The 27,861-nt window shown below is 44.4% G+C and overlaps 1 protein-coding gene across 3 annotated transcripts in view; it reads left to right on the forward strand.

Moving 5' to 3' along the window:
- Positions 1–27,861, forward strand: part of CELSR1 (cadherin EGF LAG seven-pass G-type receptor 1) — a 393,160-nt gene that overhangs the window by 326,648 nt on the left and 38,651 nt on the right. For all 3 annotated transcript variants that reach the window (XM_069229728.1, XM_069229729.1, XM_069229730.1), the window contains exons 19-25: positions 4,727–4,910; positions 5,988–6,131; positions 11,028–11,223; positions 12,325–12,492; positions 14,024–14,150; positions 17,143–17,343; positions 27,202–27,376. In XM_069229728.1, the coding sequence (XP_069085829.1) occupies positions 4,727–4,910; positions 5,988–6,131; positions 11,028–11,223; positions 12,325–12,492; positions 14,024–14,150; positions 17,143–17,343; positions 27,202–27,376 (1,195 nt within the window). The remainder of the gene's footprint in view (positions 1–4,726; positions 4,911–5,987; positions 6,132–11,027; positions 11,224–12,324; positions 12,493–14,023; positions 14,151–17,142; positions 17,344–27,201; positions 27,377–27,861) is intronic.

The raw sequence follows: 27,861 nt of genomic DNA on the forward strand, positions 1-27,861 counted from the left end.
GCTTGAGCTGCTTGTCCGTACCTTAGCCCATCACACATAAACAGATGAAATTCGAGGGACAAACAATGAGATAAGAGCTCAGACCTGTGATGACACTGGATCAAGGTGTGTATTACTCCATTTTTTGCTACCCCGGGGGCTTCAATGAGTTGTTGCTTATGCTTGCTGTGCAGGCGCCCAGAGAGTTGATCATATTCCAAAAGCATTAAATAGCAACAAAACGGAACTTGCTGGCCTCCTCTTTAACCATATCCATTAATGTTCATGGAGCTGGGCTTTCAGCACCGGAACGGCAGGCAGGCAGGAATTGAGCTTCGATTGCTCTGTGCTCTGAATTTCTGAGTCAAAGACTTTTGGTGTTCATGTTCTCTGCGTGGATATTAGGTTTCCTGATGACCTCCTTTCAATGAATATTTTCTGTGTTGGTGAAGTGGAGTTTGCAGGATGCAGGTTTATAGCTGAAGGCAGCCCCGCCTTTTGCGTGTTGGACGGGTAGCAAGCTGGTGCAAAAGGTGGCCCCCTAAACAAGCGGACTAGTTTAAATGAATGTCTACAGGGGTGAACGATAAAACATGTACAGAGACTGTTTGCACTGCAAAGTGAGCAGGAGGAGGGAATGTGAGCAGGGTGGAGCTCAGTAACAGACAGGAACAAAAAGGGAATTGACTAAACATGGTGTAAGATACCAGCTTTATTGTGGGAGTGTAGGGATTATTATAGAGTTATTGAAGACTACCCTTAAGACTACCGAATTAGCATTTGGCAAGTTCAAAACCATACTTGCCATTTCTTGAATGAAAACTCAACTAAACTTTTGGAATGTAAAGCTCTAAATTGATATTGCTAAGAGCTAAATTCAAGATACTGAGCGAAATGCTTCACGAAAATTGAAGCCATTGACTGGAACCAAATTTTTCAGTAAACAATTGAGGCTTAATAAAACGTTAATGCTAGCCTCTCCAGACTGCCTCAGTTCAGAGATGCTAGAATAGTTCTGAGATGCTTACATTAGCTAACAACCAAACAAAGATTATATTTCAAGGCATTGCGCTCACTTCATTGTGCACTTGATGAAAGTGCAGTGGACAACTTCACAAAGGTAGTCCACACTACCTACAGTCTAGATGCCAAACCTTGGCCTCCAGAAACATCTAATGGGCTATGGTCAAGCAGATTTGTGGTAGATCTTCAACACAGTAGTTGTGACACTCTGGAACTGCAACCACGTCCATCCCAGGCTCCGATTAGACTGCAGAGATCCTGCAAATGGCAGGTGATGCATTTGTCCACCACCAACTCTAGCCTGCTAATGGCATGAGACCTTGAAGAAGCAGCATGTACAGAAAGGTTCTGTGAACTGTCATCGGTCCAGCCCTACTTGGAAGTGCATTGAAGGAGAAGCAGTGTCTCATGTGTGCTCTAATCCAGTATAAATGAATAAGGTGTACCCCAGGGAACATACTTTTATTTATAAATGCAGAAGCCATTCCTTGATGTCCTTCCTTGGACCCTAACACTATAAAGTTTGAGAGGTGGTAGTAGGCTTTTGTTTTTTTCTGAAAATGCAAAAAAATTCCTTTTACTCCGCTCTCACCCTCTTGACATGCTTTTCTTTATAAACAAGCATGCTTGAAAAAATATTTGTATAATTATGTTCTACAATACATCTTTCTAGTCATCTTGTAGGTTTTTGTGCCTACTGGTTGAAACGTCAGAAAGCTTGCCTGCGTTATACCAATCCCTCGGTTACTCCTATTCCCTGCAGCTGTGAAATGTTACTTCATAGCAGATCACCATAGACTTTTTTTTCTCTCTGGAGTATTGCAACAGCTGCGTGGACGTCTGACCTCATGTTTACAATACATGGGGTGGCCTGTGTTACAGTTTGAAAAGATGAGTGGCAGGTGTCCTCCCCTTATAGTGACCCAGATTACCCGTTATTTTTCCTCTCAATCTTTCGAGGTCATTTTGGGGGCTTTGCTTTCAATGACTTATTGTGTAGGAATGGCACTCTAACTGGGGGCAGGACATAAAAGCCTGAGTGTCGGGACTTTGTCCCACAGTTAGGTCTGTGGTACTCAGATTTTCCAATGACTTATCACTAGTGACATGCACGAGCGGGCACTGAACAGACAAACCTACTGTGATGACTAAAGTGGGTAGCCGATGACAGATACCAAGTTGAACCACTTTCAAAAGCCTTTGAGCTGCATCGATCTTGTTCAAAGCACATAAAGCAAGTGTTGGCAAAGTCAATAGGTCTTGTGCGAGAGTTATTGGGCTTTTCCAATGTATTTTTTTCCCAGTATCATGGCTCAACGTTCGGAAAAAAAGCTCTATGAAATGGCCAGCACCAGCTGCATCATAGCACTTTCCTTTCTTATGGCTGGTGGGGATGGGCAACACAGGCAACGGAGGGAGGCAACGCTCAACACAGCCAAGAGATGGAAGGGCAGCAGAACAGTAAAAACGAAAAAAACACTGTGGTACAGCCAGCGCTGGCTGCCTCGTGTTGTTTTCTTAGGGCGGGTGGGTGAGGCGACGCTAGGCAGTGGGAGGGTAGTGGTTGGGAGGAGAGGTGCGACATGGACCTTGGGAGGGTGGGCCAGTGAGACGGTGACAGCAACAAGCAACTCGGGCAAGAGGAGGTGGGAGGGGAAATAAGCAACACAACCAGAGGTGTGGAGAGGTACGAAGCAACAAGGAAAATGGGGGGATGGGAGAGGGAAGAAGCAGCACGGACAAAGGGTCTGGGCGTGGGAGTGCACGAAGCAGGACAGACAACAGGGGAGGGGAGCAGTTCTTGTGTTGCGAAAGTTGTTCCTTACTCCAAGATGCAAGATGGTTCTCAGGAACAGTACATGTGTTTGAATAGGCGAACCCGCACCATTGGTGGGAAGCTACTCTTCAGGCACCAGACAGTGGCTTTGTGTGCAAGAGAGTTTCTTGTAACTGGAAAAAGTCCCCGAGGCGTGTCCAGAATGCCAAGGAAAGGCCCCGTGGATCAGAGGCCTTACAGGCCCCCAAGCCCTTTATCTATTTGCTTATCCGGCCTGCTGCAGAACAAAGAAATTCCTAACACCTTTCTACCACAAGTGCCTGCCCGTATTGCTTGCACGGGTCGCAGTGAGGCCTAACCTTGGCTCCCAGCTTCAGTAGAAGAGCAGAGGAAGGAGCAGAGGCTGCCTGCAGTGAACACAGTGATTACCGGAGTTTAGTCTCGCTTCCTTTGACAGGCTCTTAACCTCCAGGGGTCTTTCCTGTGAGAGGCCAAATTAACCACTTCAGCATTTGAGTTTCGTTATTAGGCCCCTTGTCTCACTGATAGTTATGTGATTTCGCATTAATCCATCTTGTGCTGGAAAATAAGCCAATTCGAAGTTCCTTCATAAGCCTTGATTGGAAAGAGTTAAAAGTGGATCAAATGTCAATAGTTTCCCTAGCGCCTAGATATTATTTTTATGCAATTACTTTTTATTATATTTTTTTAATTCATATTGTGAAACCGCCTTTCCGCACTGACTTGCCTTGAGATAATGTGACATTTCAGCAGATATAATAACTTTTATTTTTCTCCCTGCAATACATGTTACATCAACACCAAGGCAACTTGCCTGTTTATGGTTAACCTACAGTGTTCCAGTTACTGTTACTGGTTATCGTTCAGTGATGGTTGAGTGGTCTGTGATAAGATGGTGGACTAATCCCATATTAATAGGGCTACACCCTGAATGCCAGAGGGGTTATAATTTTTAACTAGAAACGGTAGACTATCTTTCGAAGAGTGAACTCGCATTCCGCTTATAATCCGGCATCACCTTGTATGTCCTTTTCTGTTTTAAGAATATAAAACAGAGTACATGCTGCATCTTGTGTAGTTTAAAAAAAATTAACTACATTCATCCTCACAATCCGTGAACCTATGTAATCCCATAAGGAATTAAAACGTAATTTTCCCACATTGAAAATTAGCCCCATTACTAGTCTGCTTTTGAAAACTCCAGTCTTGTGTTCCGTCCATTGTCTGAAGATTAGCGAGCAAGCCACTGTGATCTTTCAGCACCCGGCAAAGATGGCCTGCTTAGGGATCTACTGTTGCAGATGCGAGGGCTGTATCCGAGCAAATCCGTGATCTGGGCCCTTTGCCAAGATTGATAATGACAAACTCCCCCGGATTAGTTGCAAGTAATCCATCCAGGTGCTGATTAAAAGGTGTTCGCTGTCTGATAAAATTGGGAGAGGAACATGTCTGAAAGATTGGTGCACTTAGTGAATGTGGTGGATGTATTTTCACTCATCTCGTCTGAGGTTGCTTGAAACTCAATACAGTTCTACCAAGGGTCTGATTACAAGTGATTTTGTGTGAGTCCCACTTCGGTATTCACATATCCTAAAGTGCTGATGCCACAGAGATCAATACTTCTGGGATGCAGGAACACTGGGCCATTACAAGTTTTGTACTATACATGTGGAATAACTTCAGTCTGCCGGCACCTTTCACCATACCTGTTCTTTTGGAATGCCAGTTAAAAATAAAATGCTAGTGGGGGCTATCCTACCCTTGTGATTTCAATATCTGCCAGCAACTCTAACTCTCTGCCGAATTGATAATTAGTACTCCTAACGGGGGGGGGGGGGGGGGGGTCTGAGCTTCTGCACTTACAGTGGGACCTGAGCTTCTAATGCTAACCATACGGCTGTCCTTGTCCTCCCTTAACCTCTGCAGAACATCATCCACGCGGGCAGCGCCATTCTGGATCTTGAAAACAAGGACCACTGGGAGCACATCCAGCGAACAGAAGGAGGCACAGCTCATCTGCTTAAACACTATGAGGAGTATGCCAATAACATGGCCCGGAACATGAAGAGCACTTACATGAAGCCTTTTGTAATTGTCACACCCAACATGAGTAAGTAGCTTTGTAAGGAGCTTGCAGGCCTGTCAGAAATATTCATTTCTTGCCAGAGAGGTAGGGCGTAGGATAAGTGTTACCATATCACCCGAAATTCTATTAAAAAAATATATATATATGCGGCCACTCTTAAACAGGTTGTGAAATCATCACGGTACATTAATTAGTGGCATATCACGCGTTCATTAGTGACATCAAGTGTGTGTGTTACACAGGTGGTGATAATACCTCTGCAATTGTGGCTGAGATGGGCAGTTCATGGCAAGAGCATTGTATGTTTTGCTCATAAATTTGTCCCCATTTGAGGAAAATATGTATGAAATGTGGTCAAAAACGGCATCTGTTTTTTTGTGAATTGGAGTCACTGCATTTTTTTTTCTTCAGAAATTTCTCAAATAGTAAGGTACATTTCATAGATAATTGAACGTCTGCAGACCTTGAAATTTGAATCTGAATTTGAAATTCACTTGGCTGCATAGAGTTAGTCATTTTGCTCAATCCACAACATCTAGAGTGCACAAACCTGGGAGAAGTTTGTGGGCCACATTGTGGAAGCTTGAGAGAACTGAGTGGTTCTCAGATGGGTAAGCAATGTATTTTTGGCCTTTGAAAATACAGCTAATTTTAACCATCACATCAGTGCATGCAACATCAGGTCAACAAACCTATATTAAAATGTTTTGATGCAGACTTTGGGTTAGATGAATTATTGGCCCTCACTCCTCTGACATAATTGTAAACTGGGCACTGGGAATTGTACGTCGATGGTAATGTTATTGGTTTTCACATTTGGGAGGGTAATCACAAGATCCCTTCAACTAATGTTTTGGTAGGATTAGTATGTATGTGCATGTCTATCCGATCGCCCACCCGTTTTGGAAGTGCAGGGAGTAATTTCTTTTGCAACATTGTAAATTTGCTGTTATGGACAAGTTCTTGTATTGGAAAGGTAAACCAAGGCATGGTAGTCTAGAAGATGCATTACCTTCTCTTAGTGTTGTTTTTTTTTTTATTTCGTACATTAATGAATTTCGACCTCTGTAATAATTGAAATGCAACATCTCTTTGAAACAGTTATTGCTGTTGACATCTTCAACAAGTCAAATTTTTCTGGAGCCAAGGTGCCACGGTTTGATGAAATTAATGAAGATTACCCCAAGGACTTGGAATCATCTGTTCTCTTTCCTGACACTTTATTCAGACCATCTGATGGAAAAGGTAAAACGAACAAGCAGAAATGTTGTCTTTATATTCATGTGATCACTTTATGGTAATGTACGAGACTGGAAAAGGTGGTTGAAGCTAAAACGCCAGTCAACATTAAAGCACCATAGATAAAATGATCAAAACATATATTTTGCTTTTAGATCTACTGATATTCTGTAGTCAATCTTTGTAGACATGTGCCTGACATCCTACCCTAATGAGATCTGATGGTCTTTTATTTTTAAATGACATTTGGAAGATAGAGTATAGTTCACTTGGTGGAAATTTTAGCCCTCACTTACGGAGCAATTGGTTGTTGGCCTGGCTTTTTTCTGGTCCTGTACTTTGGCCTCCCTTCTCAATTCATTCATTTGTGATGTGTTTCAGTCTCTTCTTTTCAGTCTGGTTGTTTCCTTCATTTACTGTTAAATTCTGTTTTCTATGTTGTAGAAGACTTTACGTGGTAGGTTGTGTTTAGTTTACACACTGGCATATCCTCTCAAGTGTTCGAGCAATGGTGTTCTTGTCCCCATTCTTCATACATTCACTCATGCACCCTCTGATTACAAACTCCCCCTTCTGGCCTTTATCATGCATTAAATCTGAATCTTTAAACCTGTTTTTCTTCTTTCTTTTCTCTCTACATAGGAATTCTTTGCATACTAGATGTATTTGATCCTCGCTGAGAGGCTTCACCGTAAGGTTTTATTTATTTATAACAAGCCTATATAGAAACGAAGAGAAGATATGTGTTGATAGCTTATGAAAACGACTATGGTAATTTTTAAGTGTAAAATACATTTAGCAAGTGACCCAGTATCTTCTATTTGAAACGTTGTTCATTCAGGGGTGGCTCCTTCTCCATGGCAAAGGAGCGTCGCCCCCTGGCCAAGAGCGTTGATAAAAAATTAAACAATAGTTTTCAATTGTTTCATTTTTAATCTGCTGGCTCAGCCAGCAGTACAGAGGAGGGGCGGGGCTAGGTCTCGGGATGTGGGTTTGGGGGGCGTGGGGGGAGTAGAGGAGAGTGCACTAAGTGCGGATGGGTTTTTGGATGGCTAAGATGACAGTCCAAACACACATGCGCCCTTAGGTTTCTCCAACCCGGCTCTATACACAGCTGGGCTGGAGAAACAGCACAGACCCCAGGCTTGTGTCTGAGCGGTAGTGACTGCCGCTCAGACCAATCTTGGTGCTGCTTACATGCTATGATTAGCATGTAAGAAGCGCCAGGGTTGCTGGGGAGCCTGTGCTGGTGGAGGGAAGAGGAGCACGAGGTGGCAGGAGACACACAGCTGTAAGGTACTTTTTTTTTCTCCTTCACCCCCTACCCTTGAGATTTGCGGCAGCCGCCGCTGTGATCATTAGGTCCATCAAATGAGGTTGAACAACATGGCAAGTTTGATTTTAAGAGTTTGAACTGTACTGATTTGTGCAGGGGTTAAGTTACAGACCCTGGGTGTTTAGATGGTGTAATTAACACTTCTGTTAACGGAAAAGGTCTGATGTGTCTTGGTGCGAGGTTTCTGGGTGGTTTAATTCCATGTACATCACTAAAATTATCTGCAACTATGGTATTTCAGCTCATGATAAAGTCCTGTATATGTACATATCTTGCCATAATGTGTACCTTTAAGAAGTCACTTGAGTAAAATGTGCTGTGATATTTTTTAAAGCATGTCATGAGCAGTGTAGTTTCCTTAAATTGTGATTAATGTTTTTGTCTTAAACTGACTGAGCCAGTGAATCCTCTGGATGCCTGCCTAATGACTATAACTCTGTGATGATGATGGATGGATGGTCTAGAAGGCATGAGAGTTATGTCCTTAACATCCTGTTGTAAGTAACTGTGGCACAGCGTTCCTCATCTCCTGCACTTGGATGAATGGTTGCTATCATTTCAGAAGACCCTGAACACAAGGGTATTCAGTTTGGTCTGCAGTGTGTGCTCTCCACCACATTACCAAGCAATTAATTGCATGGGGGTTTGAGATCTGCTTAAAAAAAGATCATGATGAAGTGATGAAGTGAGAAAGTAAGAGCCTAGACCAGAGCAGCACATTCTTAAGTTATCTTTATTCGCTTCAATTAATTTTGTTTACAAATTTCAATCCTGTTCGCAACACATTTTATCCAACAGAGTACTCATGCTTTATCTTCTATGTGATCCATAGGGCCGGTGTGGTCAGATACAGTTTTCAATGAGGGCAGTGTATTTCTTTAGCTGTCTACCGGCCACATTGAGTTCAGAAGACACCGTCCCCTGGTATTCCACGTGGTTTCCTTACATTTTTGTGGATATGCACAGTGCCATGCTTCAGCGTAGAATTGAAATAAAGATCTAACCCCCTGGCTATTCACTTTAAAGTTATGATGTAATAGGACACTCATGTGCTTAATTGTGAAGATCAAATGCATGTATATTAGGACCATGGAGCTTGTACTAAAATGTATTTTCTTGTAATACTGAAAAATGTTACCTTCAAAGGGGTTAGCTACATATTAACATGGGAATTCATTGGCATGGTCTGGACAGATAAGGCAGGAAGAAATGTCATCTTTCCCGAGTGATGTTATCAAGTGTCAAACGTTTACCTGGCGTCCAAACGAATACCTCCCATTCTGTAAGGGTTTAAAAATGACCGTTTCTCTGAGATGCAAGTCTGTGAATGGCTAATTTATAAAGCATTTGATCAGTTTTGATGATAACACTTATGTCTGTACTGAGAGGACATGATCGAATGAAAGGGGCCTCTGTTCCCAGTGCTGCTGCAGTATGAAATAGACTTGGAAGATGCACTTCCTCATTTTAAACTAGAATAGAAGGTTAATATATATATTGATCTACAATATAATTATTCTGTCTATGTCCTACATCTGGTAGAACATCACTTATTCTCTTTTATTTCCAAGTAAAGGTGGATTTAATGTAATATATTGTAAGTGATGGCAAATGTTGTCTCTCCACGCTATGGCCCTCATTGCGGGTTGCCTTGTGCAATATTTATTCCCTTTGATAAAATCTGATTGCTTTGTCAACATTTATCAGGTGCGAGTTTTCCCCGATAATGGAAAATGATAGGAAATAACATGTGGACACAAGATCTGCATGTCCGGTATTTAGCAGGTACATTTCCACTGACAAATATCAGCAGGGTACACTTGCTGAAATCTATCTGCAGTATGTGATTTTCATTGCAATACTGAAAGGAGTGACCAAACATCCTACACTTTAACAGCCAACTCGTAATAAGCTGCGGAGTGAAATGTCCTAGGTCTCCTTCATGCCACTGAAAGCATAAACAGGAAGGCAGATTGTTACAAAGTCAATTGAAAGAGTTTTGATATTTAATTTGCTTAAGGATGTTAACCCTTTCTAGAAGGACTGCTATCGCTGATAGCCCTAGCTTAGATAGACGAGACTGGAAGGTAGAAAAAGGTGTCTTTGTTAGAAGGAAGGCATTGAGATATATAAACAGGATAAGTGGTTTGAATCCTAGAGAGGATTTAATGAAATTTGTTAACCTTCTACACCTTGAGACTGTTCCATTTTAAGAACAAAATCAACGTGCACTGTCCTTATTTAATTGAAAACGTTCACGAAATGGGCAGAGGAAGAGAAAAGAATGTGAGAGACATAGGTACCGTATTAGGGAATATGATAAGGTGACCAAGAGGTAATGGCTAGGTTAGTCAGCTGAGAAGACTAGGTTAGTGCAAATCTGAACGTTTAGGCTGTAGAATCTTGCTTTATGACTGCTGTGCTGCACAGTAATTCATATATTTTTTTAATGAGTCTACAGATATCTGCCTAGCTGAGACCCTTCTTCGTCAAAGCATAGATACTCCCAGGGACATAGCAACAAATGAATTTGCTTGCAAGTCTGCTGTGCACGTACTACATTTGCCTTTCACATCAACTCGTGAGGGTGCAGCGGGGGTTGAAGAGACTATCCCTTGCTTACTGCGTATCAGCCCTGGCACTGCCCATCCTACCAGTTGTGTTTGGTGTCTTCTGGGCCGCACCAGTTGATGAAACAAAAGTTTTTCGATGCCCTGTTCACTTTGTAAGGCTTCCAATTCTTCACCTTCTTTAGCCAATCGGCAGCAAATAAGTGACTGGGGCTAAGGGTCAGGGCTGTGATGTGATGTGGTCAGGGCTTTGGTGAGCAGACCCATGACCTATTGCAGAGGCATTCACCAAAAGCCTGAACACAGAGTCACGCACTTTCATTATGAGGTTGCCAGAAGCCCACATCTAGGCGCTTGTTGCCTGAAATGGCTTTATAACTACTTCATAATTCATTCGACTATAAAGCAGATATGGCAGTCGGTTTGACAAACAGTTCACTTTTCTAATTGTGTTTCAAATCATGGTCTTCATATAACTAATAAATCGTTAAATGTATATTTGGAGAATATCTCTTACCGTCGAAGTGTCTCTTAGTGCAGTAGATAAAGAACGGATGTTGTATTGGGGAACTGATTGTTCTGTATTCCAGGAAATCCTACATTTGAGCCTCATGAGCCCCATTATGAGCTGCGCTATACCTTCCTACTAGCCTGCCATATTCTTTATACCTGCTTTGTTGATCTTTGATGTGTGCTCTTAACAGTTTCAAGCGAAATGACGTAAACTAAGACATAGTTGGTGGTTCTTTCCAAAAATGAATGTTAAAAGTTTTTTTGTTGACTGTTGCCCCAGATTAAACTCCATAAACATTCGGATAGCTGTTCCGACACATCAAAATCGAGGGAAAACCTTTGAAAAAAGTTTTAATAAATTAGTGAATGTAAAACTAGAGTATGGATCATCAACGTCTCTTTCAAGTGTGTGGCTTTTGTTGTTTAAAATTTACCCTGGAAAGTTCACTACCGAAATTACAATCTTCTCTGTATTTTTTGTAGTGATGTTGGCAACAGCAAAACCTTCCCGTCCAAAACGATCCTTTCGCTCAGCTAGAAGTTTGGGTAGTGCCTTTGCTAAGAGGAGGAAAAGAGAACCAGATGTGACTAGTCAGTCAGCAGTTGCCATGGTGATTCTATACAGATCCCTGGGCCAGCTGTTACCAGAGCACTACGATCCTGACCGAAGGAGTTTAAGGTATGGCTCGTTGGATTAACCATGAAAATTTAATAGAGAGATATTTTGCTCAAAATACTATGTTAAACACCACAATTGTGCTGTTTCTGCACACTGTACATACCATGTTAGCATTATTCATTTTACGGTACTCCATGTTTCCACCTTGGAAGGATGGTAGGCTATGTCTGCGTTGATTAGATTTAAACTCTTCCAGAACTCCTCTTTTGTCAGTAGTGAGTGTTTAGCTCACTGAGCCGTACTGCTGGCTTGCCCGTGTGGAAGGATGGCTCTATAAATATTACCTTAGTGGATGTAATATTCTTGCACAGAAACAAGTGCGGTCATTTACTGTCATATAAGGACTTTTGAAAGTTCATCATGACAAATTCAATAAATACACAACTACATCTGGATGGAGAGAGACTGGGGGTTGGTCACCAAACCCACTCATGTGCGTAACTATCTCGTATTACATATGAAGGCAGCTTGATGGTGTTTAGGTTGAGGTTGACGAGGGGCATAATAGTGTTGTAGTGCAGAGGGCCCAACACACTGAGGGCTTAGCCTGTTTGTTATTTTTCTACGTGTGGATTCTCAAAATGTATGGCCAGATTTCATATTTCTGGTGATTCTCCATTATGGGGGACTTTTCCTTCAGGTAGGGTGAGCTATTTCCCAGAATCGTAGTGCATCGTTGCATCTGCTATGCCTGTTGCTTCCTAGATTTGGCTCCCATTTACAGTGCGGACTTGCCTTATCCCTTCAGACACCCTGTTTTGACTCCGAATTGTGCAGGATTGGTACCTTACCAGTAGATCAGAGAACAACATGAAATGCATTACATCTGAAATTGTGTGTATATTAGATATATCAAACTGGATATTAGACATATCAATTTGCATTTGCTAGATAAATGGATATAAGTGGGGAAGAGGTTAAATGAAGCCAGATGCAATATTAGCTAAACTTTGTTTAGCTGTGTCATACTTGTCATATAACCTTAAGTCCATGGTGTTTATTCTCTCCATTTTAGTACTCAGTCATAATGTCTAGAATCAGTTACGCATTATATAGGTTTTTGCTTATTTTTGTCCTTGCTCTTATTCTTGTTGTCCTTAGACTACCGAATAGACCCATTATTAACACTCCTATTGTGAGCACCACGATTCACAATGAAGGAGAACCAATGCCAAGTCAACTGGAAAAGCCAATCACTTTGGAATATGCAATGCTGGAAACAGAGGAGAGGACTAAGCCAGTGTGTGTCTTCTGGAACCACTCCATTGTGTAAGTTATGTCATCTGAAATTAATTGTGGAAAGTTGTATTTTGGTCCAGCATCTCCCTGATAAGTTTGAATATTAGCTGGGTTGACCTACTTGTTTGTAAGTTTCTTCTTTCATAGGCATGATGACCCACCCAAATGCCAAAAATCCTACCCCTACATATGAACTTGTAAATGTGAAAATAGTTCCCACATTTGTAAATGAACTGTAGGAGTGTACAATTTCAATAACCTTATTGTGTGAATCAGGACATGTTTTTTTCACCACTTAGATTCTGGCCCTTGGTCATATGGCAAAGCATTCAGGTCTAGTGTTTTAGGCTGCTTCATGAATTTCTGTCAAGTGTATCAATGTCTTTTTGAAAACTGTGGTGGCCATATCAGAACATGGTCAGCTAGTCGGTAGATGACAATACGATATTGAGGGAAATTACTCCTTTGCCGCCTCCTGTTACACTACTTTTGTCAATTCCTGAAACGTAAATAAAATTCATAAGCAGAAACCTTTTTTGACAACACACCTTTATTCAGCTGAATGACATGGGAGCTCCAGGACAAAAAAAACTCAAAGCACAGGTATTTATGCCCTCCTCCAACAATGGAAATTTACACAACAGTTCACTTCTCAGCGAGGACAAACCGATGTGCATTCATTATACATGTAAGAACTCCTTCCTGGTACATTGATAGTACTTATTAATCAGTGCACTCTTCCCACTGCAGATGCCACCTCGAGAAACTCTTGCAAATCCCAAAACGAGAACATCCTATCTCACTCCCTAGTCTTACCATGCCACCCAGAGCTTAGCTCTGCAAGACATTGTTAAGTAGTAGGCACAGAACCTTGAGTATGTTTCAGTGCTGTAGTAATGCACTTAGTGACTGGGGCAAGATTGAACCGGTTTAGTTTCTGCGTTTAAAGCTTAGGCATCTACACTTTTGCCTAATTTAACTACTCCATCTGCTTCTTTTGCAGCGTAATCATGTTGGCTGCTTATAAGAAACATCATCCACCATTATTCCCAAATGTGTATCTGCGTTCCTCTAACTTGTACTTACACTACTCACACGTGTTCAGCACACAATTTAACATTAAATTGAATTTAATGTGTCACCATTTGTATAAGTCCAGCATTAGAGTCTTGTTGGATCTTTTTGAAGGTCTGCTCTCATCTTGGCTGGGCTCATCGAAGGCTAAGGTTTATTCCCTCCTTTATCTTTTAACACATGATGCATTGTTGTGCATATACAGACATATTGTGTAGTCACTGCATTTGTAGATATTTGTAAGCAATCTCATTGGTTTCTTATTTACATTTTATCAATAAATGCAGGCACATGAGCAAATGAACAACTAACACTGTTAAGAACATTGTTCTCACCAGTCATCAGAGGAAGGTGAAAGTAAAGGACTTTGAATATGAAACCATGTGATACTGTTTTGTCAGAACTCATGGAATAACTTGAGTATAGAATATATTTCCTAATGGGAAATAGTCTTCTCTGACCCACTTTTTCTTTCTTTCTTCAACAGGATCGGAGGAACAGGGGGCTGGTCTTCGAAAGGGTGCGAACTTGTGTCTCGAAACCAGACACACATAACTTGCCAGTGCAACCACATGACCAGTTTTGCTGTGCTGATGGACATCTCAAAGCGAGAGGTTAGTTATCGACGGGAAATAATGCACCCAGATGCTTCTGACCATATCTATACCAAGACCATGATCTGCACAACATATGTCAGTAATATTTTGAAAAGAGCTTGGGCAGGTTAGGAAACTTGTGAATGTTCCCTTCAACTCGTAGAATTTGAGGGCATGTCACTGTAATATTACGGAGGCTGGGTTTCTGGAGGGTAATGCAAGTCTCTCATCCTAAAGCCTTTTACTGGACAGGATATTAAATGCTTCTGTAAATATGAAATTAAATTCAGCAGCTTCATTGGTTGTATATTATTATTAAATGTGATCCACGTAGTATAGCTGCAGGCAGTGGGCATTGCCTGCTGCTGTGAGATTGTAGGCATTTTTGTGCTTGTGTTTCCAGCAGTAGAACCCTTTAGAAATGCTTCGTGGGTGCTGTGGTTGCTGCATCCATACATGTGTGATTTTCAGAAGGCTGGCATTGTGAACTCTACTTGATGGTGTGCACTGCAGTTTGTTTTACCCGTTTGCTGAACCAGCCTGAGCCACAGCTTGGTACGCTGTTTCCTTTCGTCTGTTAATTCCGTGAGGTCACTGATGGCCCTCTGGGTGCAAAGACTGTCCATCTTCGTTTGACTGGTATTTCACTCATCTGATTTGATACAGGCACTCTTTTCTTCACATGTGACACGAATATTTGGGCACCACATTCACAATACATGTACGAAGGTGGACATCTTTGCATCACTGAATCTGCCCTTCCTTTTGCCTCCAATATCCTCAGCCCTTTCTCAGGATCCCAGGGCCTAGGTGGCAGGAGAAGTGTCCATCATTTCAATCTGCCGTCTGTGTTAGCGTTCCCACTCTAGAGCCTTTATTTTAATGCATTTGTGGTGCAGACAAATGTGGAGGCGTTTGCTCTGGCATATACTGCAGTGCCGCTGTTCTTGTGTTGAACACTGAATGGATCCTAACTTATTGCTTTTACTCTTGTCTAAACGAGGCCCTGAGTTAGGTGGCAGCTGATAAATTGATGTGGAGGCAACAGTTGGTTTAAATCATGTGGTACTACCAAGATCACCAGATTATCCAGGGGATTGGTTGGCGTGCTGCGTTATTTTCCCTGCTTTATTATGAGTGATGTTCTTCCTAGAGAGGACCATTATTCTTGCTCACTCTTCTGAGGGAAGTTTTCGGGACGCTTTGTTCCCTCTGGTATTTTATTGTATTCGTAGTTACTACATTTTCATTTTGTAATTGAATACTTACATTGCTTTGACCCTGTTAGTGGAAGAAAAATGTTTACTTGACTTGGCAGAAACTTCTTGGGTCGAGCAGCTTTTAGACCGCAAACACCAACAGCTAGAATGAAATGTTGACTCCCTTAAGCATAACTCTTCCCTGTTTACTGTTCCAGCCTTGAGTACAGCCGTACAGTAGACATGATGGTAAAACTGGATTGTCGATTTGAGCACAGTCCGTGCCAGGTCATAAATCAGGATGTCCTACTCCAAAACACTTACTGGTGTCCTTTGGATTCCAGTACAGCCCAAGTAAAACATACGTCTGAACATGTAAAAGAGGAACAGGCCGAATCTAGTGAAGTGCACCCAAAGATGTTCATCATAGACTAACAGTGAATGAATGATAAACCTCAGTTTAAATACACTCTTCGACCTAAAGTGTCTTCATGCTACCATTTTCATGTCACAGTCTTGAGCTTTCATTTTAACTAACTGCCTTCTGGAAGTTGTAGTTATGGCTTCCTTCATTTGATCCAGTTGTACCAATGCACCTTGGCCCACATTACATATAAGGTGCACTTCTCCTGTTTGCGGGGCACCTCTGAACAGGTGCACCGAGGACACACATGAAAAGAGTGCCCTATTGTGAGGAATGCACTGCCCCCTCTGGGGGCAGCTCATTCAAATGAAATATGAAGCGACTGCTTCAAAGCCACTCTAGGTTTCTCTGTGGAGGAGGCAACCCGCCTATATTTTAAAGAAAAATTAGAGATCCTCTTGCAGGCAGGTGCAGTGAGTGAAAGCACCCGCCTAGAGGGGGCTGTCTGGAGGGTCTATGGGACCCCTTGGCCCTCGGGGGAGTTGCTCACAGGGCACGCATTAACAGTGTGCCACCTTTTTGTAGCATTCTTTCAGTACGCCCAATTCAAATTATGAATGCCCTCTCACAGTACCACTGCCATTACTTGTGTCCCAGCACTATATTACAGAAAGGGGCACACTGGCATCGGCGACCCTTCTGTAGTACAAATTTTCTCAAAGCAGGTGCACACACTCGTTGCATCCCCTGTGCACTTAATACAATAGGGTCCCTGATGCTCATGGATAATAACAGAACCATCCAGGCTTGGAAACCTGGTAGCCTGCATACTTGCATACCTGGGTTGAATTTTAAACATTTAAATGCATGATTAAATGTCCACTGTGTTGTAAAACAAAAATGCCCCCATGATCACGTGCTCAACAGCCTTGCGTATTTTACTAAGAATTTTAACTCCAGGGAACAATATGCAGATATTCAGATGGCTAAGCACACTTTTAATCTACTATGACATTAAGCCAAATTTCTGAGTACTATCATAGTGTAAAAATCCAAAGACAACGAGACCTTAAACTCACAAAAGTCACGACCAGATCTGTTGGCCCTGTGACTACTGGATGGAAGCCTCACGGAATAGAAATGCAGATTTTAATACAAATTCTTTCGATTTAATAGTCTTCCTTCAAATGTCTATTTTAATCCAAAGAAAAAGAAACATTTGTAGTCTTAATTAAAATAGTTGTCAATGAAAAAATTATATGAACTTTTTCTCCTCCGAAATGCACTAAAATAAATAGACCTAATTCAATAAAATGTTTATGTATGTTATGTTTGTGACATTTTATAGGATGGATTCATTCAAAATGTCCTTCTTATTCAAATATGTATGGTTGTTCCATAACCAAAAATGGGCAGACCGTAATATCTTTTTAATGTATCCATACAGAACGGTGAGGTGCTTCCGCTGAAGATTGTGACATACACCACTGTGTCCATCTCGCTGGTGGCACTGTTTGTGACCTTTGTCTTGCTTGTTGTGATCCGAGCTCTGCGCTCCAACTTGCACAATATCCACAAGAACCTGGTGGCTGCGCTGTTCCTCTCGGAGTTGGTCTTTCTCATTGGAATCAACCAGACTGAGAACCCGGTAAGAAGCTTAGCACAATAATCATCCCATCCCTCCATGTGTGCTCCTGAGATATGTGCAAGGATAGTGTGGCCTATACCCAGTTGTCTGTAATTTCAACAAATATGACTCAGTTTCTCAAAGTATCCATTGTAAAACCTCTACATCATCATACATGTAATTCCTTGTGGTTGGCTGCTAAAGATTACAACAGTCACCACTATATTGTCGGCTGTGTCCAAAGACTGCATTTGAATTTCCTGCTTCGAACAAGGCCATTGAGCACTTTGGATGCTTCTATCAAAGTGTGTTAAACTAATAGTTATGGAAATAACATGTAGAATAATACTTTTGATTTTATGTAACTATCATTTGTATTGTGATCAATTTATAGGCACTCTGCTTCACACTGACACTCATGACGTTCCTTGCTCGGATTTGAAATGTCGATTTTGATAACAAATGTTTCTAAACTGAACCATGTAGATTTCCCATAGTTAGATTTAAATCCCTTAAATGTCAGCCTGCAACATTTTCTACTTTGCATCCTGGCCATGCGTAGTGAAAAATAAGGCTTAGACACGTGTGGTAATGCACTTTGCCAGCCATGTAACGCAAAGGTAGGTTGAGCTTACTAAATTTTTGTTAAGGACAGCAGACTTGACCTCAACCCTTCTGCCATGGAGTGATCGTGTCAAGAGGCAGCCTGTTCTGCAGCAGGGTGGACGAAAGACTGCGCACTTGCAGCTTCCCGAAGGCGCGAGCACCTCACAAGCCACACCTTGCAGATGCCGCTTCAAGCTGTATAGTAAACGTTTGCACAATGTATTAGTCAATTTTTCAACTCCAGACCTGCAGTGGAAGGCAGTCTGGGAAGTTATGCACCGATGAACCTGTGAAGCAGAATACACACTGGAGCCAGCTTTATTCATCGGTTCCTGGCCCTCTGCCTGGTCTTCAGGAGTTCCTTTAAACTAACAATACAGGTTCAAGAAAAGGTTTTAATCCCACATGAATCATCGGTGACCAGAAATGAATTATTGCACATTCCCCCCACCTCCTTTCGTCCAGTAAAGAGTAGAGGTTCTAGTGTTCCTGGCACCAAGAGAGTATGTAGGAGTGGTTTGGCTTGTCTCCTTCGATCTCTCGAACTCCAATACCCATGTATCTGGAAACAGAGCAAAAAAGCTCTTCAGCTCACGGTAATGTGGGTGGGCCTGAGCAGTGAAACTAAACTAATGGCAAAAGTCCCCTGTGTCGTCAGATTATTCTTCAATGCTTGTGCTTTGGAAACAGTAGGCAGGCATTGAGGCACTGAGCGTTAGCTAGGAATAAAACATTAGTGAGTGAAGGCAAGTTGTAGACTCAAATGTAAACCGTTGTCTGCTGTCTTGCAGTGTCCTGTATGACAGATGTCACCATTTCCTGATTAAACTGCCCCCATAGTTCTGATAAACAGAATTAATTATTTTTCTTACTGATAAAAAGATAGATTTGAATTTGACATAGTGATTAACACAGCAGTTTTTGTTGTTTCCGAGTGCTTTAAATAACAGTTGTTATTGCCAAATTTGAATGTCTGAGTTGGCAAGGCCCAGGGTTGCATCTGATGTCAACAGTGAGTGGCTAGCTTGCTAAGCCATCTAGCTGGTGACCTCTTTCTACATACCTAGTGACCGGTGCAGGTATTTTCCTGTTGCCTTTTGTCCCTCAGCTGTCTTAACTCTGGTTTACCTCAGTGCAGTGCAGTTATGGAAGGTGTCCTACCAATTCACTGTCAATGATGGACGTCGAAGTGGTGGACCCTTAGAAACCTGACGACCTCAGATGATTGACTCATTGTTTCTATCCTGAACCCCAAAATAACCCCCCATTTTCTGCAGAGGAGCTAAGGGAGGGCAATAGCCGAACATTGCAAAATTCAACCCAGGATCATAAATCACTATTTGCTTTCCCACCATGCCCTTGACTTCTTAAAGCCAAGGGATTAAAGGTCGTCCCCAGAGGTGACAAAAACCCATCAATAACGTGCACAGGATATATCAGACATCAGTGCACAGTGCACTTTTCAGAAAACCAATTGCTTTTCTATGTAATGACAGATTCACGTATCTCGCCTCTCAATTCTGGCCATACATCTGCATCGAAAAATTGGATTTCCTTGAGAATTCTTAAAGCCCAGAGATGCAGTCAAAGCACCATCCATCTTTCCCTCAAGCATTCAGGTAAACGCAGGAAAACACAACAAAACAAGCATTTGCAATGCGGCGGGTCTTGCATTTGCTCGAGTTAGAGCTATTAGTGTTGTAGATTCCTAACCGGACTTTTATTGCCACACAAATAAAAAAAAAACGAGCGTGATCGTGCTATGTAAAATGCAGCGCAATCGCTCTGCTTGGAAAAGACAAAGTAGTGCAGAAACCAGGCTGAAAACATCGAGCCTCGTAAGTTTTCAGTTGTTGGCTGGTGCACTCGAGAAGGGCTAAAACAGTGGAAAAGGCATGACATATGCATGACTTTTTACTAATGAAAGCGAGCGGATTTTAAAAGACAGCCCGTTAACCAATGAAAGTGACAGGTGTGACTACAGGCCCAAAGAGAGATTACAACAGGGACTGAGCGCTTGTGCGCTTTACCCTGTAAACAGCCCTGCAGATGTTAGATCTTCGGATATTGGAAATCCTCTAGTTACGACTATTTCTGCCTTCACTAAGTATGTCTTTTACCAGTCGATTTTCTCGCAGATTAAAATCCCAGATGCTTTTGTATTTAGCGAATCTGCCGTTTTCTTGCTCCGGTCAATCACTGTAAAAGTCTTGATGCACTCACACTATGGTGCGGAAATTACAAACCTGCGTGTACGTATTAGTGTGAATTTTAGAGACGGCACTGAGGCAACGGAAGAAGAGAAACGTAAATAAAAATATCCTCTCTCAAAATCCATACATATGATGGAGACTTCTAGTTGCAGATTCCTTACCTTAGACTTTTCCCCGCAGGCGTCAGACTGGATCCGGAGATTTTTCTTCAAGTAATACCCTTGCGCGTCGGTAGGTGGTGTCGGTCAACTCCCCAGGCGTCGTGGTCGCTGTGATGACATCGGGAGTAGTACATAGATGCCGCTGCCGCACAGTGACGTCAATTCTTTTCTTTCCGTGCCACGTGCTGATCTGAAGATGAGCTACCCTCGGCTATTTTTTTGGCCTAATTCGACCATTTTGTCGAGTTTTTTGTGTACAAACTTTGGTGCATTGAGGATGTCTCCGAAGACTGGGTTCAAGCCTTGTGAGGACTGCCATCGGACGATGTCGGTGACGGATCCTCATCGTGTTTGTCTGTGGTGCCTCGAGCGCAACCACGACCTGAAGTCGTGCTCTGAGTGTCGGGCCATGCACCTGAAGGCTTTGAAGGAGCGATCCCTAAAGCTAATGGCGGCCCGGCACTCGACTCCGCGTAGGTCCCGGTCTCGCTCCAGAGGAAGGTCTCGATCGGTTATGGAGTCATCACCACTCGTCGTCTTCTAAATCCTCGGGTCAAGGTAAGAGGAAGTCAAAGAAGTCCCATCGCTCTCCGACTTCGCCCCGTCGCTTGGCCGACGCAATGCTGGAAGAGCGTCCACGCACTAGGCCTCCATCCTCGGAGCCTGCGTCTGGGTCGACTCTGCACTTCCCCGAAGCCAGAGGACCCCCGCCCAACTAAAAGAGTTTTAGGAGGCCATGTGCCTCATTTTTGGGGGGCCGACCCCGGTACGGCGCCTTCGGGCCCAAGGGGTTCGGGTTCGGGGCCTTTGGGTTCCGCGCCGGCCACTTTGGCCCCGGCCACCGAGGTCACCTCCAGATCCGCACGCACATCAGCGCTGGTCGCACCCTCGAGACCTTCCCCAGCACCGGGTCGATTATCGACGCTCCCGACGTCGGTGGTGCCCACTATCGACGTCGACCCAATTCTTATCCCTGACGACTCCGAGTCGGAGCGGCGTCGACCGGCTTCGGTGGGGCCTATTTGCCCCTGGTCGGATTAGGACCCTTTTTCCTATTGTACGAATATGGGGAGGAATTGAAGGGGTACCTGGACCCTTATGAATACCAGAATGACCCTGCTAAGGACTGGGCACAGGATTTGGGCAAAGCCAGTGGTCTGGATACTTCTCCTGACGCTGGCATGCAGTCTCCTCCTACCGTGGCTACGGCGGAGGGAGCAACTTATGGTATGGTGGTCAGTAGGGTAGCTCGGCCTTGAGCTGCCTACTGTAGAGGTCAGGTCTAATCTCCTGACAGGGGTGCTTCAGCCTGGGGCTTCTACTTCAGAACTCCTTTTACCATTCAATGAGGCCCTCACCGATGTCCTTTTGGGTACATGGTCCAAACCCAACACAGGGGCTCCTGTGAGCAGGACTATCGCACGCCGCCATCGGCCCGCTCCGAACAACCCAAAATTCCTGTCCCAACACCCCACGCCTGAGAGTCTTATTATCCAGGCTTCCTCTTCTTCAAGCGTGTTCCCTTCCGCACCCCCGGATAGGGAATCCAAAAGACTGGAACAGTTTGGCAAGAAGTTGTTTTCTTCTTCCAGTCTAGTGCTGCGGTCTGTGAACACCGCATGCCTTTTGGGCCATTATACCCACTCCCTGCGGGATACAGTTGCGCAAGTCCTGCCGCAGATACCGGAGGAGGCCCGTGCTATCGTCTCCCAGTAGTGAACGATGGGAGAGACACGGCAAAGTTCACAAGCCGTTGTGGGCTGGATACAACTGGCTCTCTGGGTAGATCGGTTGCAACGACAGTGGCCTTACGGCGCCACACCTGGTTACGCACTTCTGGTTTCTCAGGGGGATGTCCAACAGTCACTCATGGACATGCCCTTTGATGGCACCCATCTCTTCGGAGACAAAGCAGACTCAGCCTTGGAGAGATTCAAGGATTCTCGGGCTATGGCTCAATCCCTTGGTCTTTTCTCGTCCTCCGCAGTCCGCTTTTTGCCCCTTTCGTGGACACGGAAGGGGCGCCCTGTCACGTCCTCCACACAGCTACTGTGCCACGCACGCTGGCCAGCCTATGCATGGCCGAGGACACGGAATCCCACGTGGCCGTGGGACAGGGAACCAGAGGTCTGTCCAGTCCACCTCTGCCCCCGCTGCAGCCTCCAAACCCTCCTAGTCCGTCCCCTCACTCCCGCCCGGTTGGTGGCAGGATCGGCCATTACCTGCCCCACTGGGAACATATCACCACGGACGGGTGGGTTTTGCAGATCATTCGGAAGGGTTACTCCCTCCCTTTCGAATCTGCTCCACCACACATGCCACCATCCTTCCATCACCTTCCGGAGGATCATTTGGCGCTTCTCCGCCAGGAAGTCGTGGCTCTCTTGGCTAAGGGAGCTATAGAAAAGGTCCCTGTGCCAGAAGTAGGTCGTGGTTGTTATTCCCGCTACTTTCTGATACGAAAGAAGGACAAGGGCTTACGTCCTATCCTAGACCTTCGGGACCTGAACTACTTCCTCAAGAAGGAGAAATTCAAAATGCTCTCCCTGGCTCAGGTTCTGTCTGCCTTAGACCCAGTAGACTCGATGGTAGCGTTGGACTTGCAGGACTCTTATTTCCATATCCCTATCCTGCCTGCCCACAGAAGTTACCTACGATTCGTGGTAGGTCACGAGCACTTTCCGTTTACCGTGCTCCCCTTCGGCCTTACCAGCGCCCCTCGGGTGTTCACAAAAGTGATGACGGTGGTTGCAGCTCATCTGCGCAGGTTAGAGGTCTCAGTCTTCCTCTACCTCGACGACTGGCTGTTGAAGTCGGACTCGCCCCAGACAGTCTTCCCCCACCTTCAGACTACGTCGAACCTCCTTCACACGCTGGGGTTCACTACAAATGTGCAGAAGTCACACCTGACTCCCTCTCAGGTGCTCCCTTTCACCGGGGCAGTTCTGGACACAGTGTAGTTTCGGAGTCCAAGACATTCAGGCTATGATTCCAATCTTTCAGCCTCAGTCTTGGGTTTCGGTGAGACTGACTCTGAGGCTGCTGGGCCTCATGGCCTCCTGCATCCTGCTATTAACACATGCCAGATGGCATATGCGGGCTCTGCAGTGGGACCTGAAGTTCCAGTGGGCGCAGCATCAGGGGCATCTCTCCGACATGGTCTAGATCTCCAAGGGGACTGCGAAAGACCTGCAGTGGTGGCTTTTGAATCCGAAATGGGTCCACGGCAGATCCCTCTCCCTTCCCCAACAAGATCTCCCTATAGTGACAGATGCGTCACTTCTGGGTTGGGGCGGCCACATGGGAGAGGTGGAGATCGGAGGCCTCTGGTCTCCGGCGGAATCGGGGCTCCATATAAATCTGCTGGAGCTCCGGGTGATCATGCTCGCGTTAAAAGCATTCCTTCCCTCTCTCAAAGGGAAAGTGGTGCATGTGTTCACGGACAATACTACCACCATGTGGTACTCCAATAAACAGGGCAGCCTAGGTTCCTGGACACTTTGTCAGGAGGCACTACGCCTCTGGACATGGCTAGAACATCATGATGATTCAACATCTGGAGGGCTCCCTCAACGCCAAAGCAGACAAACTCAGCCGTTGACGCGCAGTCGATCACGAATGGTGTCTCCATCAGGAGGTGGCACAAGGTCTCTTTCAGCAGTGGGGAGAGCCTTGGTTAGATCTGTTCGCCTCCGCAGAAAACGTGCAATGTGCGCTGTTTTGCGCTTTGGAGTTTCCAAGGCGGCACTTGCTCGGAAACGCTTTTCGTCTCGAGTGGAATTCCGTCTTCCTTTATGCCTTCCCGCCTATCCCTCTTCTTTCCAGAGTTCTCAAGAAAATCAAGAATGACCGGGCCCAAGTCATCTAGCTGGCTCCGGACTAGGCTTGAAGAGTGTGGTATCCAGAGCTATTGAGCATGTCCATCAATCCTCCACTCAGACTGCCTCTTTGGGCGGACCTTCTGTCGCAGCAACAGGGGACGGTTCTGCACCCGAACCCGTCCAACCTCATCTTCATGCGTGGAGATTGAGCGGCAACAGTTGACAGCTTTTGCTCTTCCACCCAAAGTCGCCAATGTTATCATGGCAGCCAGGCGTCCATCGACTAAAACTGTATACGCCTGTCGTTGGAATAAATTTGTGGTATAGTATACCAACAAATCTGTTGATCCCCTTTCTTCCCCTCTCATAGGTTCTTCTGTTCATTCTTTCTTTAGCCCACCAGGGCTCTGCTTTGGGCACCCTTAAAGGGTATTTATCTGCCATTTCCACCTTTCTTAGGCTCCCTGATCAGCCCTCACTCTTTAAATCACCTATTGTGAGTAGGTTCCTAAAAGGGCTCACCCATTTATTTCCTCCCACTCCATTTATCATGCCTCAGTGGGACCTTAAACTTGTACTTACTTATTTGATGTGTACCCCCTTTGAGCCAATGCATAATTGTCCCTTGTGGCTTCTCACCTTCAAAACTGTTTCTTGATCGCTGTCACCTCTGCTCGCAGGGGGAGTGAGCTTCAGGGCCTTTCCTCAAAACCTCCATACTTGTCTGTACATCCTGACAAGGTTGTGCTATGCACTAGAGCTTCCTTCCTTCCTTCCTAAGGTGGTTACACCATTTCATGTAAGACAGTACATCACTTTTCCTACCTTCTACGCACCCCCACATCCTTCCCATGAGGAGGAGAGACTCCACCGCCTGGACCCAAAAAGAGCGTTGGCTTTCTCTCAATCGAACTAAAGATTTCCGGGTGGACGATCAACTCTTCGTTGGCTATGTGGGTGCGAAAAAAGGGAAGGCGGTGCAAAAGCGTACCAACTCTAGATGGGTGCTTCTTTGTATCACAATGTGCTACGCTTTGGCTAAGAAGCAACCTCCTGAAGGCTTGCGTGCTCATTCCACCAGAGCAACTGCTGCTTCCACTGTGTCAGCACGCGGAGTTCTTGTCCTGGATACCTGTCAGGAAGCTACGTGGGCATCTCTGCACATGTTTCCTAAGCATTACTGCCTGGATAGTCAGGTACGTCAAAACGGCTATTTTGGTCGTTCGGTCCTGCAGGACTTTCTAGTATGATCTTGGTTCACAGCCCACCATTGAGGATGGCATTGCTTGGGTATCTATTCTAAGGTAAGAAATCTGCAACTAGAAGTCTCTATCTGATGTACAAGTTACTTACCTTCGGTAACTAAATATCTGGTAGAGACATATTCTAGTTGCAGATTCCTTACTGCCCACCCATCCTCCCTGCTTGCGAACTGATTTCCAGGGACAGGGATTCCCCCTTTCAGGTCCTTAGCTCTGGCGCACCAATCTCAGTGTTCTTATCGTCTCTGCGCTCTGGCGTGGAAAGTCGTTAAAAGAAATTGACGTCACTGCGCGAGGGCGGCGTCTATGTACTACTCCCGACGTCATCACGGCAACCACGATGCCTGCGGAGTCGACCGACGCGCAAGGGTATTGCTCGAAGAAAAATCTCCAGATCCAGTCTCATACCTGGGGGAAAATTCTAAGGTAAGGAATCTGCAACTAGAATATGTCTCTACCAGATATTTCGTTACCGAAGGTAAGTAACTTGTACATCAGGGGGATTAATCACGAATTGCTAGCTGGGAAGTCATTCTCGAGTCTACATACAGTTCGACATAACAGCCTGATGCAAATCACTGCACATAAACAGAAAGCAACTTTCAGAAACCAATAACCGCTGCTTTTTTACTATCTCACGCACCCCCCCACCCCCAAAATAATAGTAATTTAATCCTTGTAGCCCTCGAGTCATGTACTTTTTCCGCATGTTCATTTTGTAGCCCTGCACGCCTATAAAACCTCTACTTGAAATGAATAATATGAATAAAATATGAGTGTGGAAAAAGCACGCGCCAGGGAAACGTTGTACACGTGGCATTATATAGGATCCTACAACCCTGTTGATTTTTTGAGCGATGACTGTGCGTCACTTTGAGACCGCAGCCAAAACAAAAGGTTTTCAATTTAGGGTTATTCAGATCTAGGGAAGTTCCTGGCTCGACGAGAACTCTACAATTGAATTATGGTGCGCAAAAGTGTTTATAATGTAACAATCATTCAAGCTTGCTTGTCACCACTGACATTGAGAAAGAGAAACAACCCCAGGCAACTGGCAGTTCAAAATAATGACCACAGATATGCCTGGGAGCCTCCAGAACACTCAATATCTCATGACCACAAGTAATTTATGCTAAAACTGGGACAATTCATTGTTTCAATGTATGAATTAAGGGCTTTCTTGCGTGCCAGGGCAGTATGTGGTCTGTGCATGTGTGCGTTTGTGTGCACCACACACACTGCATCCCTCATTGATTGTGTGCGTTTGTGTCACCACATACTCTGTATCACTCATTGTGTGTCCACCACATACTCTGTATCCCTCATTGATTGCATGTGTACCACATACTGTCTCCCTCATTAATTGTGTCCACCACATACTCTGTAACCCAGATTGATTGTGTGTCCGCCACATACTCTGTAACCCAGATTGATTGTGTGTCCGCCACATACTCAGTATCCCTCATTGATTGTGTGTCCACCACATACTCTGTATCCCTCATTGATTGCATGTGTACCACATACTGTCTCCCTCATTAATTGTGTCCACCACATACTCTGTAACCCACATTGATTGTGTGTCCACCACATACTCTGTATCACTCATTGATTGTGTGTCCACCACATACTCTGTCTCCCTCATTGATTGTGTCCACCACATACTCTGTCTCCCTCATTGATTGTGTCCACCACATACTATGTATCCGTCATTGATTGTGTGTCCACCACATATTCTGTCTCCCCCATTGATTGTGTCTCCACCACATACTCTGTATCCCTCATTGACTGCCGCTGTGCCCTCTCCTCTGTCCTGCAGTTTGTGTGCACTGTAATCGCCATCCTGCTGCACTACTTCTACATGAGCACCTTCGCCTGGATGTTCGTGGAAGGCCTCCATATCTACCGCATGCTGACGGAAGTGCGCAACATCAACTCCGGCCACATGAGGTTCTACTACGTTGTTGGATGGGGCATCCCTGCCATTATCACAGGTACACTGTTAGAACTCAACTTCACTATCAGGAGGTCATAAGCGTTGAATGGCAGGAGTGAAGCATCACCAAGCCACCCTTACAACCTCCATCTATGAAGAAGATTCACTGCTGAGGGTTGATTACAGTACTGTGGCATTTATTCTTACATGTGCACATGTAGAGTCTTTACACTACGCAGCAATTCTTATTTTACTCCTTGCTACATATACAGCAGACACCAACCACAGGCTCTTCGATCTCACCCCCTCAGTGCTCACAAAATGGACACTTGCCACTATCACTAGATATAATACTGATACGCACTTCACTCATGCATTATTCAACACTCACACGACTTTGATATTCATTCACACTGCTACATCCAGAAACCCTGAAGGCTGTCTCAACAGACTTGTCTCTTCCATAAAACATCTGAATGGCCTTTCACTCCACTCAACACATATTCTGCTTATTCACTTAATTCATGCAACTGACTCAGTGGA

The sequence above is a fragment of the Pleurodeles waltl genome, chromosome 4_1 (genome assembly GCF_031143425.1).
Source record: "Pleurodeles waltl isolate 20211129_DDA chromosome 4_1, aPleWal1.hap1.20221129, whole genome shotgun sequence".
Lineage (NCBI taxonomy): Eukaryota > Metazoa > Chordata > Amphibia > Caudata > Salamandridae > Pleurodeles > Pleurodeles waltl.